Below are 16,552 nucleotides of genomic sequence, written 5' to 3'. Positions count from 1 at the left end.
AATAAGTTATAAGTTGACAAATATCCAATGAAAAATTCATGGTAAAAGACAGCAGAGAGTCTCAGGGAGTCCAACTTTGAGATATGCTCTCTCCCCAGTTGTCATACTGGCACCACAGGCTTTTGTTGGTGGTTAACAGGGTGACTCATCTGTGTGGGGCACTGGTACACAATAGTAGTTATGTTCTACCTCACAAATGAGTACACTTCATTGAGTTTATACTCAGTAGGGTAGTGTTTGCAAACCACTTAGATTCCAGGACGGAAAGAGCTACAAAAATGAAACATCCAGTCCTTCTCTGAGGCTTGTTATTAGCCTCTGTTAGCCACAGGTTACAGGGTACTAAACACTATGTACTGTGTGTTTGCTTGTAACCACTATGAAAAATAGCCTATAACATCTTTCTGAAGACTCCTAGAAAATTTTAAGTTAATTTAAACTCTGGGAATTTAACTGGGACATACTTCAGTTCTTAGAACTAGTTTCTGACAAAATACCTCACTAATTCTTTCTTCGGTGTCTATTCAATATTGTTTCAACCAACACTATTCAATACACTATCACTAAAATTTAATGCAACTGGTGGGGAAAAAGTGAAGAGGGTAAAATAATCAGCTTTATTTGAAGCTAATTCCAGCCTACAAATAAGCTTCTTCCTGGATAAGAAATGCTTTAGAAAAATGAATTCACATAGCTTAATAGCCCAGATACGTGTAAGATAATTCTTTCCATACACATTACATAAGTTAGAGAACCTAAAACAAAATCCTAAATAAGACATTATACTGATGTCCTCAAAACAGCTTGTCAAAACACTTCTCAAAGATTTCTATCATGTAGCATGTACACAAAAATCCAAAGTATTCGTGAGATGGGCAATGTACAGCATCTACAACAACTCTAGAAACAGTATAGATCTACTTTGAAGAATAGTTATGTAATTATATAAAATTATTAAAAGCTATTAAAATGTTTATGAAAGCACTGTTTTTTTAAAAGTAACGTTTCTCCCAATTTATGGTAGTGAACTGTAGTCTGAGCTTCTCTGGCCTGGGTAAAAAATTTACATGTATTTTAACAAAAGAAACTAGTGGCAAATGTACTTAACTGTATTTTACATAGCATTTAATTTAGAATCTCTGGAAAGCAGAGAAAATTTATGACAACTCATTTTATCATCTCAAAATTCCTACTTTCCTGGGACGCTTTCATGAAAATGTTCATGAAATTCCTAGAAATACTTTATTACATTGTTTTTTAATAAAACAGGGTATATGATTTACAGAGATTGTAAAGTATAAACAATGTAAGACACTGTCAAAAGAGAAAAAAATCAACATGTACCTTCGAAATAGAAATCTCATGTGACATTCTCTTTCTCCCAAGATGTGAAGTACATTAGAAAAGAACAGAGACATTTCACTAAACTCAAGTATCCTCAAAAATGATGGAATTTTTTTAAATTTCTACAAATTTGCCCATTAATGTCTGCTGACTTTAAGCAGCTATGTAATAGCATAAAACATACACTGTAAAGAAATGATTTGACGGGATGGTCACACAACATTGTGAATGTACTATATACCACTGGTTATATACTTTAAAAATTGTTAATTTTATATTATGTGAATGTCATATCAACACTAATGTTTATATAATAATTTTGTATTAATAAATTTAAATTTTCTATAAATCAAACAATAATTTTTTTAATGATTTAAAGTAAGGTAAAATTAAGAGTCTAACCCATAAACATTACATTCCCCTAATTTTTAAGTGAAAAAAAGTATTAATTGAATGTTTTATTATTATTTACTCTGAAATGCATAAAAACTTCCCATTCTCCACTAACTTTAGATATATCTATAAACCATAAAAAGCTAATCTATTTGACATTCAGAGTCAAATATCATTAGAAGCTTGACTAATCTAGTTTTCATTTTTTTTAAATCCAATATGTGTCTATGAAGATAGATTTTAATGGAGCAAAGAGGAAAGAGATTGTTATTTTCAAATCCCATTTTACCAACTAGGTGAATGAAACAAGGACTGTGGCTTCCCACAAATCTCTGTCCAGCAATTTTTCTTTAGCTTAATATCTACTTTAAACATAATCAGTTTAAAACAGAAACAAACAACAATGAAAAAGCCAGACACAAAAATCTGAGAAATATTTTTAAGAGAAAAATGAGCAGTCATAAAATATTAAGTCATATGGTCACAAGTGAAAATGTTAAGTGAGCAGAAATGTTTTCCAGGAGACAAAGAACAATGTAGAAGAAGAGGCAAAGAAGGTTCTCAGAGCCAAATCTATATATCAATAATGCAAAAAACAAAACCCTAGAGCCTTCATACATGATTAAGAACCATATGAGCCTCATCCTTCTCTGAATATTTTATAATTCAGAATCTATTTTCCATCCAAAATTAAGGCAATGGTATTTGTTAAGTATCAAACTTCATACAGCAGAGTGCTTAATATTCTGTCTTCATCTTCTAGATTCATTTCTTATGAGCAACCCAGCTCCACATAACCATGTTATGATTCTCAACTTAAAATATCGAACTCCAATGAAAAACTAAGTGAGGATTATGAATATTATCCCCCCAATACCTCATGATCACATGAAAGATACACACTAACTCAAAGTAGAAAAGCAAAAATAAACAGCATGTCGATAATTAATTTGTTAAGTATATTACTACTATGTATAATTTCTATTTGTATAATTTAATTTTAAAACTTATAAATTATGTCTATATAAGCTAATATACCAAAGAATTTTTGTTATATAATCATTCAAGTGGTTTTCTTACTCTACATAGATTTTCTTCTGAAAAGACACCACACATGACTATCATGTTAAAATGCTGTATGTGCTTCATATATATAATTAGTCATATTTAGCTTTCTGATACAATATATTGATATATCTGTTAAATCTGAAGAACTATAAATATTTAATAGACTAATTCACGGCACAAAAATATATAGGCATATATGTATGCTTTTTGTCCTTACAACTTAAAATGAAATTAAATTTTCCTCTCTAATATTTATCATTCAATTTATGTATTCTGTAAGTAGTCCATAGAACCAAATCAGTTACTAAATATCAAAATATCATTTATCACTGCATGTATTCAACTGCTGACAATAGTATTAGTAATATAAGTAGCGTATGAAAGCTATTAGAGTCATCCAGTTCCCTGACCCAAATCATTCCAAGCATGATTTTGGGGGAGGATGAAATCAAAGGATTAGCACAAATGTAAAATCAGTCTCCTTACATATCAGATAAAAATCAAGGTAGAAAGAGCATGTATGTGTGTGTGTACCTGCTTGTGTGTTTGTAAGGAGAGTATCTTCAGTACTGGAATAATCATACAATTTGTTTCATACCTGTGCTCCATAGATATATTTATCCAACATCTTGCCTCCTATTGTCTGCCCTCCTATGTCCCAAACTTGAAGAGTAACATTCAAGTTTCCTAGAGTACAAAAAAATGAATATAAAACTAAGAATACAAAAAAAGTTAAGGAACAATATAACAATTGAATACAGTTTCACAGAACATTAAGTCACAGTGATAAACTCTGAACCTAATTTGTCTTTTATCCTGCATGTTCACACGGTCACATATTTGGAATTGTGAAATAATGTTGTCAAAAGAGATAACAGTGGGAAATTTAGATTTACACTTTACCCCATTTCCATGAAACCACATTTATAATCACCTTCAAAACAGAAGAAAATAAAAAAAGCTTTAATTCACAAACTTCTTAAAACTCAAAGAATTTCTTTTCTTAAACAGAGCATAAAATAAAGCACTTATATGTGGAATAAGATATATAATTTAAAAATTAAAAGTGGGCTTCCCTGGTGGCGCAGTGGTTGAGAGTCTGCCTGCCGATGCAGGGGACGCAGGTTCGTGCCCCGGTCTGGGAAGATCCCACGTACCGCGGAGCAGCTGGGCCCATAAGCTGTGGCCGCTGGGCCTGCGCGTCCGGAGCGTGTGCTCCGCAGTGGGAGGGGCCGCAGCAGTGAGAGGCCCGCGTACCGCAAAAAAAAAAAAAAAAATTAAAAGTGAACTTTATATACTAATGTACCTTATTGCACATAATGAATTTTCCTGTAAGTTCTAAACTCCATAGGTTCTAAAACTCACAGATTACTAATAGACTACAAAAATGGTCCCACAGTTTCAACTTCAATGAATTTTTAAATTTGAATGTCAGCTACTATATACAATAGTGAACATAATTTTAAAATTATATGTTTTGAAATTTAACCTATAAAATATGAACATTTTGACAGCCCTCTTCAGAACTGATGTAGGTTACATACCCAGTATATCACTAAATATTATGATGCATTTATACCTGTTCAAAGCGTTCCACTGAAACAAATTATAATATGTGCTTCAAAGCCCTCATAAAATAGTCTAACAAATCTCTTCCCCATACAAACATATAAAAGCATTCTAAAATACTAAAGGGCAATCTTTAAAATTCTTTTGTCCATTTTGCAAAATATTTACTTATTAAAAAAATTATGTTATTCTCTATTATCAATGCAATTACAAAATTTAAAGATCAAGTTCGATATGCTTTACAGTTTAACATTTCAAACTATTTCTCCTAATAAAATTATGCAGCTTTCTCCAAAGGCAGACAAAATCTCAACTAATACCTTCAAAATGAGCTCCCACACCAAAAATGTATCTTTCTGAATGATTTGCAAATCAGGAAAACTCAAAAACTTAGACACTAAGAAACTAGTCTCACTTCAAATACAAACCAGAAAAGGATTATATAGATATGAATTTTTATGCCAATGCAAAACACTAAAACTGGAGAATGTTAGTCACACCATTCAACGTTGCAACTGAAAAGAAAGTACGACACTGGATTAAGCAGCCAAGTTTTACCCTTAACTCTAAGTCTTGTTGGGTCTGTATTACAATCTTTCCATTATTTGGATGTAGGTCTGTTCCATCTGCCAACCTGCAGAGGATTTACATGAGCAACTTCCATTAGCATTAATGAGAGCTACTAAAGTTCATTACCCATCATCATTCCCAAATATACACACTTTCAACGCTCACAGAGTAATGACCGAAATGTTCTTAAAGGTCTATGAATAAAAAAATCAAAACGTCACAGACTAAGACTTACGCAACAACTTATGTAAACCCAATATCTTAAAAGTCTAAATTTTTCGATACTCAAAATTCATTCTCCTACAATGCTGTCTCAAATTAAGCAGGTGAGAAGGGGCTAGTCGACACTATAAGTATATCAAATAGTTTCAGAAGCCCCTAGATAAACAGGCAGTACTCTGTTCATTTTACTCTCAAAATTCTTGTTATTTGTTTACTTAAAAAAACAGTACTCAACAATATTAACTTTTTTAAGTAAGATTTTAGGCAACACTTAATAAAGGGCATTTAATCCCATTTTCTTCAAGGTCAATAAATCCAATCACTTAACTTCATATCAAGAAATATGAAGCTTTTTTCCTTTAAGTTCTGATATTTAGTTATGATATTTAGATCCTATCCTATCTGTAACTTTAGAAACATGATCTTCATTACATGTTTTCAAATTCTGACTACATCATTTCAAGACTGACTCTAAATCGTTTATAACTATCTCCCACCTGAGAGGTTTATATTTGTGTGCTGAGGATATTTTTTAAATCCATACTTTTCCAAATAAACACTGTTTGTTGTTCTTGGCTTGTTTTTCTTTAATACACATATTCTAGTGCCTCAGATAAAAATAGCTATGCAATACTAATAACCCACTAATACACAATGCTAGCCAAAAAATAAACTTTTGCTATCGTTATAGCTACAACAAATGATATTAACTTCATAGTTATTTCATGTATCTAGAAAAGTATTTTTAACTTCCACATGTGAATTTTAGGCTTATTAACACATAAAAATAAAAATAAATGGGAGTTTCCTATTTGGGAAACAAAATAATATAGAATTCAAATTAATATTCCTTTTAGTTTTTGCAAGCAAAAACATATGAAGGCTTCCAGTATATTTTCAAAATGACATGCCTATAAAGCTATATAAGAATTTTCAAATAATCAGCACTGAAAAATTTTTAAACACCAAGAATCCATCTAATATAAATTTGTAACTAATAAAGAATGTTAAGGAGGAAACTGTCAGCAATCTAATCCCAAATGCAAAATACTAGAAAATTCCTGCTCTTCTGTAAGCAATGACATTTAACTAGGGAAAAAAATAAATAAATGAGGTGACAAAATACAGGTAAGTTGCTTTTGGTATGAATCAAAGCCACCAAGAGGATTCAACAGTGACCTTGTATAAGTACACTTGGTGCCTTGGTTAACCTTACTTAAAGTGCTGCATAGTCAAGATGGAACTAAAAACACAAGTCTGCCCACTTCTTGTACTAAAGACTTAGAAATCCTTTTCACAGTAGAACACTGTTTACTGACTGTACCCACAAGCTTCCTGAAAGTATTTTGACTAAGGCTCTTAAGAAGCTCTATCAGCAGAATCTCTGACTAACAGATACACTATTTTAAGCAGTAAAATCTGCACAGTGGTTGCATCCAGACTATACAGCATACCAGATCATGAAATATACTAACATGGATGAGTATTTGCAGAGTAATGACCTTGAAAACTTGCATGAAGAGAATGTCAATAGATGAACAGGAGGTATTACACCTCTAACAATCTGAACGGACAGAAGACTTACTAGAATACTAACAAATATTAGATTTGCCTCCTATGCTGCTGTACCATAAATTCAATTAATGCTGCCTGTAATGTTTTAGCAAATGATACAAATATTAATCCTTAGATACAATGAATTAAAGTTAAAGTATATAAAGGGTATAATATAAACCTTTTAATTTATTAACCTCATTTCTTAATGTACCTATTAATATAAAATCAAGTTACATTAAAAAATTTTTTCTTACTGAAATTTCTACCACAATTTTGAGTCAATTAAATAGAATAAAACCAACTGCCGTTTTATAAAAAAAGATATTTTTCTGGAACTCTGCCCATCAAAATAAAACCTTAATCAGGAAAATTAAAATATATATTCATTAAGAGTATATATTTCCTAACGTTATTTTTAACCTAAGTACTTTCTAACTCTAAAATATATTATAAATTTGGATTTTAAAAATACCAAATATTTTTTACAAAGTCATCAAAATTTAAAAATCAGTAGTATTGTGCAAAAAATCAGAAATTATCATATATATTACATATATAAAATGTCCAAAACCAGTCTTAAAATGTTTTTAATGTTTGCGTAGATGCTTGCCCCTTTATTTAAGTCTTTGAACTGAAAAATCAGAAAAATTAAACAATATTAATAATATAGAAAGTTAGTGCTTTTGCTAATTAGCATCGAAAACAAAACAGTCAGTAATTAAATACACTTTGAGGCTCTCTGTGTACAACTGGCATCTCTGAAAAAACTGTTGCAAAATAAGTTTTCAGTGTGTATATTATGTGATTTGTACATGTATTCTACTAGTGACTGTTGTAAATATTCTGAAAGCAGTATTAACCTATCCATAAGAGTGAGAATAATAAAAATGAGATTTTCAGTTTTGAATACATTAAAAGAAAATACAAATGAAACAAAATACACGTTTCTCATTAAACCTCTTTATGAATAATAACTTAGTAATGGCAAACTAGAATTCTTTTCTCAAGCTATATCTTCTAATTTATTTTTCATTGGTAGCCGAATACCAACCATCACAAAATATAAGAGAGTATATTACTAGTGAGATATGCAGAATACCTTCAATTACCAAGAGTTTTCATTAGCTGTTCTAAAACATTCATAGAGTTGTTTGATAGATGGAGTATTTGAGAGGTTAACATATTTCAAAAATATTATAATTTATTAAACCGTTTCCCACTATATCACTCACGTTCCAGTATATGAATCTGACACTACACTTGCAACTGTTTTTATTCAAATGTGTTTCCTCAGAGAGGAGAAAGATGGACTAGTTTATGAAGTCAATCAAGATAAACTGCTTTTAATAAAATACTTTAAACATATAATTTAAGCACAAGTGAATAGACAGAGCATTTTAAAGCCCCAATTGTTCAGAAACTAACTTAAAACAGAAACCACTCTTTTTTTGTTATTATTTCCCTGTATTTCCCACAAAATGTGCTGCAACTGGCATCTAAATAGTTTCTTTGCATGGTGAACTGAAACATCTTGAATGCTCAAACTGTATTTTTATGAGTGCCTAGGGACCCTAAATTTTAGTGGTCTATTAAATGCCAGCAATTTCATGCTGCCTTGCATAAAACAGCATTCACATATTAGAGCACAGAAGTTCCATAGCTACATTATACTTCTGTTCCAACTTTCTCTCAAACAAAAAACTGAAGCAGAGGTTAATCAAAATAATATTTAAAAAAATAATCCTTTCCAGTCTTCTCACATTTAGTTCATACAATACCTGTTGATAATTACATGGCATTTGATTTTGTTTTTAACTTTAGAATTTTATAAGCAACTATTGTTTATCCACAAAAAATGTGCAGTGGTCAGAAACAGTGGGAGAGTGGGGAGGATATAAACTTTTTCCTTACACACATGGACAGTATGTCTTCATGGTAGATGCTAATGAAAGTTAACCTCCCTAAGATAGATTTACTGATTATATATATTTTCACATTCAAACAGCCCCAAAATTTATTTTACACATTTCTGCTTATGTCTCTTATTGTCAGATATGGACAATTTTCTATGTTAATACATTTTAGTCTCTTACCTGGTAACATTATTCTTCTCAAAAAGAAATCCAGTCCTATAGTTTGTTTGTACTGTTTCCCAAAAGTTTCTTGAGCAAAACACGTAGCTAAGGAGGTCTAAAAAATTGATGCACAGAATATCAAAATTAATGTGTTTTAGAAATGTAAACATAAAATCACTACTAAATCTTATTAAGTAGTCTTAATATTTATACTCCCATTAATCCATCAAGCAACTTTAAGCAGTTCTAATCAGTTACAAGGGGAAGAGGGACTTAACATTCCACCAGGTAAATTTCACTTGCCAACCAGCTATCAGTGGCAACAACAGACTAATCAGCTAAATCTCTTTCAATCCCGATTGTCAAGCTCCCTACACCTTGCTGGAAATTTGAATTTGAGAATTATCAACAGAGAAAACTAAACCAACATGATTAAAGATCTGAATCTTATATGTCCCTATATATCAGTTCAATACAACTTTCAGAGATGTTTCATTTCTGAGGTTAAACATCTGAGTAGTTTGTGCCCTCAGCCAATAAGAAGTAGAACTAATTAAGGAGAGGAAAGCCTGTTTACAGAATTTCCTTTCTTTTCTCCCCCCCAAGAAACATGTCTAATTTTTCTCTATATTAAAAATGTTGTACTTCCCTGGTGGCGCAGTGGTTGGGAATCCGCCTGCCAGTGCAGGGGACATGGGTTCGAGCCCTGGTCCGGGAAGATCCCACATGCCATGGAGCAACTAAGCCCGTGCACCACAACTACTGAGCCTGCTCTCTAGAGCCCGCGTGCCACAACTAGTGAGCCCACGCGCCTAGAGTCCGTGCTCTGCAACAAGAGAAGCCACCGCACCACAACAAAGACCCAACACAGCCAAAAATAAAATATAAATAAATAAATTTATTTTTAAAATTTGTTAAATGAAAATTATTCTATAGAATGACTGGTAATATTTATCTTTTAAATTAAGAAGTTGATATTTTTAATATTAATATTAAGCAGACAAAAATAAATATATTCCATCCAAGAACCATAAAGCTTAAAAGTCACAAGAATATTATAACCAGAACAAATATATATCTACATTTTTTAAATAACAACTCTAAGTTACATTCAAAACTCCAGAGTTTCTTTAGGGTACCATTTCTTACCAAAGCAAAAGAATAATCGAGTAACAACTGAAATAACTCAATAACTCAAAAGCTTCTTAAACATTTTAAATGTATTATTTATTTATTTGTAGACTTCCCCAAAAAGAAGAGAAAGGGAGTTTCATGAAGCTTTTATGCTCTTCAAGACAGATTCCTAAAGTTAAGGAAAAATAGCTCTTTCTTATTTTGAAAGTTAAAATTAGATGTCAATTCCTAAATAATGAAAACTAAGATAAAATTTCCAAGATAGCTTACTATAATTAATTACAACATAAGTACAGTAGTGCAAAAGAAAACTTGGCCAAACTTCAATTCCTTTAAACAAAAGACCTAAAATCCCTTTGACATAAGAACCATATTTTTCATATAAATGGCAATTTGCACACACTAACGCCAATTCTTGTAATATTTAAATACTCAGCATTTGTAAGAAATCACTAAAATATTTGGTCAAATATTTATTGAGCACCATAAGAAAGATGTTCTGCTAGACTCAGAAATAAACTCACTACACCAAAATGAAAATTCATTTGGCTTCCTTGATAATATAAAAGCTAAGAGATTAGAAAAAAAAAAGTAAGCATTCTTTTTTAAATCCTTTTTTCATTTAGCCTTGTTTATGCCATTGAGCTTATTTAACTTAGAGCGCAAAATCATCTGTGAAGAGGCTCAGAATTCTAGAGAAAAATAATTAACACTACTTATACTATTACAGATATTTCAAAATGTTTAATATATGGATGGCTGAAACACTTTTATAAATCTAAGACAAACTCAAGGCACATGTAACTTCAGCTTAGTGTTTCTTTTCCTAAAAATCGGACTTCTAGATTTTGAAAGTCTCACACTTTTGAGGCAAACATAAAGCTAGAATTTTCAATTGGAATAGAGTACAATCTGTCAAAAGTATAGGTCATTGCAAACAAAGAATATTAAAATGGGTTCTTATACCATCTCCAGACATCTCACTATAAAAATTAATCAGAGAAGCAACTGAATCAGTGGGAAGGAGGCACATCCTCTTCAATTATCTAGATATTACGCTATCTTTCTCATTCAATAATTTCTCAGAAGTCATTGTATAAATAACCTTTTTAAACACTTATGAAGAGAACAAACATCTTTCTTATCTGTAACTCTTTTTTTCTGATTCTTTATAGTTTTTTTGTTTGGTGAACTTTTGCTAACAATTTTTAACCGTACTACATTTACTAATACTGAAAAGACACCATAAAAGAATATTTTGCCTCAAAAAAAAATCTTAAGAAGTATATAATAAAATCCAAAGTATGACTCAAAACAGGAAAGAAATAGAAACACGTGTTAATAGCAAGAGGAGCTAAATTGCTCTTGAATAAACTGTTAGTGGTCATCTCAATATTCTATTGCTTTTGTAAGGGTGTATAAAAATGCCCTGAGTTAGAACTAGCAAGAAAAACTGATACTAGAAAAAATGGCCAGGAGTTAAATCAGGATACAAGTAAGAATGAAAGAGAGGCTGAATTCATAATAGAAAAGAACAGTAAAAGAAATAGAATGGGAATGTTGGTAGCTGCCAATAATACGGCAATAATCTGAAAACTGAATAGGGTATGGAAAAAAACAAAAGCTGATATATGAATAATGAAAAAAGGTTAGATCTCTGATGCTGGTATCCAGAAATTTCTGGCAGAAAACAATCTTTACAATTTTAAAATAGATTAGTCAAGATGACAAAGACTAAATCAGAACGCCATAAACAGTATCACTGTTATCCTTTGAAGCAGAATGATAATCCTAATTCAATAATATAGAAGGAAAAAAGTATGCTTTGTTGTACACTAGATAAAATTTTTGACAGAGATGAAAAATCATAATTATTCACACTAAATTAGTAACAAGAGGAAAATGTATGACAGGCTAGATGAAATACCCAGATAGAAATTATGAACAAATTTCAACAGAGAAATACATGTATGATAATGGATGAATATTGGGAAAAAATTAACAAAAATTTAAAGAATTATGATAGAATGTAAGATAATGGAAAATTTTTGTGTCTTTTTATACATGTATTAGTGTTATAGACAGTCATTATAGTTTTAAACAGGAAATAAATTCAGTTATGAGTTGACCATAAAAAGATTTAGGAAATGAAAAATTAGAAGACATTCAAAAGAAAATACGAATGAGAAAACTATAAAAATAGAACTTAAAATTTTTACTGAATAAGGGTGTTAGAAACAATGCTGATTCATTTAAAACAACTCATCCATTCAAAAAGTTGTTACAAGTGTACAAAAAGTCATATAATTAATACTTTATAAAGAAAAGTGATCCCTAGTTCTTTTCTTCCTCAAAATGTTTAAAAGTAATCAGAGCATATTAAGTTGTTTTTCCTCAATAATAAAAATCAATAACAAAATATCAGGGATGACAAGAAAGAAATTAACAAGAATCCTCCAAATCCTGCATATGAATGACACCTTTCCCTAGGGCCCTAGGAACTCAAATCTCAGAACGAAAGACAGGAGCAGCTGTGCAGTGCCAACTGCCAGGGAAGATGTATCGAGCAGTCGTCACCATAGGAACCAGGGTCCAAACTACACCAGGAACATGAAAACGTGAAGCCGAAGACGGGAAACTGGTAACAATAATAACCAGCGTTTCTGAAGCCTCTAGTTGAGAAAGCGGATGGAAGAAGAAAGGAGACAAACTCTTAACAGTATTCCCAGAAACAGTGTTGGCGCCATTGATAGGAGCGACAGGTGTGAAGGTTGGCCGGGCAGAGGCTCTCCACCTTATTTGGGGCGTGGATCAAGAACCCTTTAAGATCTTATGGACCATCTCCAAAGAGCAAGCACCGGGCAATGTTTATTCCATCTCAGGAGCTCCACAACCCTGGGTTAAAGACCTGTGCCTACGAGGTAAGGGGACTGGCTGCCAGATATTCTCACGCACTCACTCTCATTCATTCAACCAACTGTCACTGAAAGACAGACTTTAAGGCAATGATCCCCTCTGTCATGTTAGCAGCTCTGCCCTCAGCAACGAGTCCAGAATAGGAGTTCAATAGATATTTGTTGAATGAATGTTTGTGTTGACAGGTGCTGTGCTGGGCACAGAGATGAACAGATATGATGCTCTAAAACTGCAACTAACATTTACTGAGTGCACACCATGTTATGAAAGCTTTATGTAGATTTTCATATTTAATGTGGATTTGCACACTTCACCCTTCGAGGAGACCCCTATCAATATACCCATCTTACAGATGAAGTACAAACAGGATAGCAATTTGCCCTCCAATGATCCGACGAGTAAGTGATGGGGCCCCAATTCTCTCACCCAGGGAATCTGATTCCAGCGTCAAGTTCTTGGGAGATCCCAGTACAGTGGAGCCATCAGAAACGGTAAACGGGGGGAAAGGAGCAAAGTGTGACCTGGACTAAAGTAAAAAGAGGTAAGGTGCCTTGGCAGATCCTTGCCAGTCCTCAGAGGCGAGAAGCTGGAAAGATTCCCAGGGAGGCGATACTGGCTCGTGTCTTAAAGAAGCAGGAGTTCGAGATCCAGGCAGGGGTTAGGCAATGACTTTTTTTTTTTTTTAATTTAAGAGGAGCTGGACAGCTCTCGACGGACTTCACCAAGCGCCTGTTAGTGTCGAACCCCAGGCCACGACCTCGCGGGCCCAAGCCCAGACGCCCCGGGGCTCGGGGACATAAGGCGACGCCGGGGGGGCGGGGAGGAGGCTGGAGGGCGCCAGAGCCGGCCGGGGTTCCTGCAGGCCTGGCACGGCGGGCCCGCTCGAGGACTGACCTTCCCGGAGGTGCCGTCCCCCAGCACGACGATTTTCAGTTGCCGGTCCTGGCTCTCCTCCTCTGAGTCCGACATGGTGTCCCAGGAACCAGGCCCACCTCCCCTCCCTCCCCACCGAGGTAGAAGGAGGAAGGGAAGGAGGGGGTCTCTGGGGGCGGGGGAGAGGAAGAAGGGCAGCAGTGGGGGCAGCACCCCCCGTCCCGGTGTCTCAGCGGTGGCCGAAGGTATCCAGGCAGAATCACTCGCCAGAAGCCATCTTGCACACCTCCCCTCCCCCTTGCGCGTTGGCCCCGCCCCCTGAGCGCGACGTCGGGCGCGCTCCCCCGCATCTGTGCCAACCCACGCAGACCGCTAGCCTTCCTGGCGGGCCGACCCATCCGCAGGCCTGGGAAAAGGAGGCGTCCGAACCGAGCAGGCGAGACACAGCGCCACACTCGCAGGGACATTTGGCAAGAGAAAAAAAGATGTGTATAACTTAAGCTAGGTAGAAAAACGGGGTCAGAGTAGCGCGCAGACGTTCTATTAAATTCCCTTGTTTCCATCTCCCCCTGTGAAGGTTCCTGAAGCGAATGGTTTAGCCCGACGAGGAGGGAGGGTGGAGTGACGCCATGGCCGCGCGCCGCGGTTGCCATGGAAGCCAGGACACAGGAAAGGCAGCGGGGCAGGGCCTGCCTCAGGGCGCCGGGGACGCAGGTTGCCCGGCGGAACGAGCTGGGAAGGGGCCTCTGGAGCAGTGTGGGCGCCGGGGTTCGCGCCCTGGGAAGAGCGGCGACTTGGTGGTGGAGGGGGCGGTTGCTAAAGACGTAGCTGCTGCACAGCGAGGCTGCCGGGCGGCGCGAGGCGTGGAACGTAGCTCTGGTGCTGCTTTGTTTCCTCCTCTCAGACCTTGGGTTTCCTTGTCCAAACAGCGGAATCTGATCATTCATGAAGCACTTAACCTAGAGCAGCAGTTCTCAGAGTGTGATCCAGGGAACCCTGAGGGTTCCGATAAAGTCAAAACTATTTTCCTAATAATTCATTTATTTTCTTCCTTTCTCACGTTCATGCTCTCACAAGTATAAGTAGAAGTTTTCCAGAGGATGCATGATGTGTATATCACTCTGACAGCTAAGGGAGCAAACATTTCTCAGTATTCATTTCGATGCAGTAATGAAAGCTACAACTTACATAAACAAAAACTATTTGGGGTACACAATAATTCTTAAGGGTGTAGAGGGGGCCTTGAGCCTCAAAAGTTTGGGAACTGCTGTCCTGGATGGATGATCTCAGTCTAGTAGCGTAGGTAAAAGACATAATTGGAAATTTAAATATAATGAGATAAATTCCACTATATAAATATATATATATTTTTTTTTTTTTTTTTTTTTTTTTGCAGTACTCGGGCCTCTCACTGTTGTGTCCTCTCCCGTTGCGGAGCACAGGCTCCGGACGCGCAGGCTCAGCGGCCAAGGCTCACGGGCCCAGCCGCTCTGTGGCATGTAGGGAGCTTCCCGGACCGGGGCACGAACCCGTGTTCCCTGCATCGGCAGGCGGACTCTCAACCACTGCACCACCAGGGAAGCCCAAGTTCCACAATATTAATGCCAGACTACTATATTTGTCTCCTTGTTAATTACTTTTCGTGTATTCACGTTCACTCCTCATGGGAACCCTATAAAGTAGGTAGAATTATGTCATTTTACAGATGAGGAAGCTTAAGTCACAAAAAGCTTAGCTCAGAGGCAATAGTCCTGGAAAGAATATGGGAATTCATATGGGAAAGCAGTACAGTTTAAAGAAGTACCCATCCCTGGCAGCAGCACTGAAGTTCTAATCACAGACCTGCGCTTATTAGATGTGTGACCTTGAGCCACAATTTCCTTATCTATCAAATAGAGGCACTACCTCCTTCATAGGGTTGAGAATTAAATGAAGTAATCACTGTAAAGTAACATAGCACAATGCCTGGCATATAATAAGCACCCTCATCATCACCATTAGACATGGTCCATATTGGAGCATCACTGCTTTCTACCCAGGTTATCTTAAACAGGATTCCTATGCAGAGCTTCAGTCCCTTCATCTGTAGATAAGGTTATCCACAATAGTCGACACCCAGTTGTTTCCAGTTTTTCCAGTTCCAGTTCTTCCAGTTCCTAGTTCTTTCCCTACTCCCCACCACCACCACCATCACCACCACCAACTCTCTACATCACTGGATGTGTTAATGAGAATTAGAAGAAAAAGTTAAGTGAAAGAGCTTTGCAAAGTCCATTGTAAATGTTAGGTTGAGGAATCTGTTTTTAATGAGGACAGATTGAACCCCTTCTTGTCCATGAGATCAGTTAATGTGGCAGCAATTGGCTTTTCCACTCTTAATGGAAATGGTTATGTGACCCAGTTTGACCAATGAGACAGAAGAGGATGTCCTTTGGGAAACATCTGGGAAAGATTTTCCTCTCTGATTTAAGAAAAGAAGAAAAGAAACAATACAAGAGATGCAGAAGGAAGGCTCTCCCCCTTCCTTCCTTTGCTGTGATTATTTGGGTGAGGACATAATTCTTGGAGCAGCTACAGCCTTCAACACCCTACCTTCCAGGCTTCTTGTTATGGGGAATAAATCTAAGGTACTTTAGTGATGTATTTCATTACTTGCAGACAAAAACATCCCAATTGGCACAAATATTTGGCTAAAAACTAGGTTTACTTAAGGCCATTTAAGTGACTTTTATGTGTGATTTCAAACTTTGCATTTTGTAATCACCAATTTCCTGGACAACGGCTTTGATGGAGAGACATCATTTATTTGGATATGGATTCATCCCTGAGAC

General features: G+C 35.6%; 1 protein-coding gene across 4 annotated transcripts in view; it reads right to left on the bottom strand.

Annotated features, from left to right (window-relative positions):
- The window catches only part of RAB28 (RAB28, member RAS oncogene family), a 94,817-nt gene extending 80,776 nt beyond the window's left edge, over nt 1-14,041 (bottom strand). For 3 of the 4 annotated variants that reach the window (XM_029235748.1, XM_029235749.1, XM_029235751.1), the window contains exons 1-3: nt 13,743-14,041; nt 8,817-8,913; nt 3,404-3,492 (exon numbers count right to left, since the gene is read on the bottom strand). In XM_029235748.1, the coding sequence (XP_029091581.1) occupies nt 3,404-3,492; nt 8,817-8,913; nt 13,743-13,817 (261 nt within the window). In that variant the 5' untranslated portion in view covers nt 13,818-14,041. Of the gene's footprint in view, nt 1-3,403; nt 3,493-8,816; nt 8,914-13,274 lie in introns of all 4 variants that reach the window. The other variant, XM_029235750.1, reaches the window with a different exon arrangement.
- Nucleotides 14,042-16,552: the final 2,511 nt, after the last annotated feature.

This window comes from Monodon monoceros, unplaced genomic scaffold (genome assembly GCF_005190385.1).
Source record: "Monodon monoceros isolate NGI ecotype Baffin Bay Population unplaced genomic scaffold, NGI_Narwhal_1 Super_Scaffold_20, whole genome shotgun sequence".
NCBI lineage: Eukaryota > Metazoa > Chordata > Mammalia > Artiodactyla > Monodontidae > Monodon > Monodon monoceros.
The sequence above is the reverse complement of the archived record's forward strand: the minus strand, read 5'-3'. Positions and strand labels throughout refer to the sequence as shown.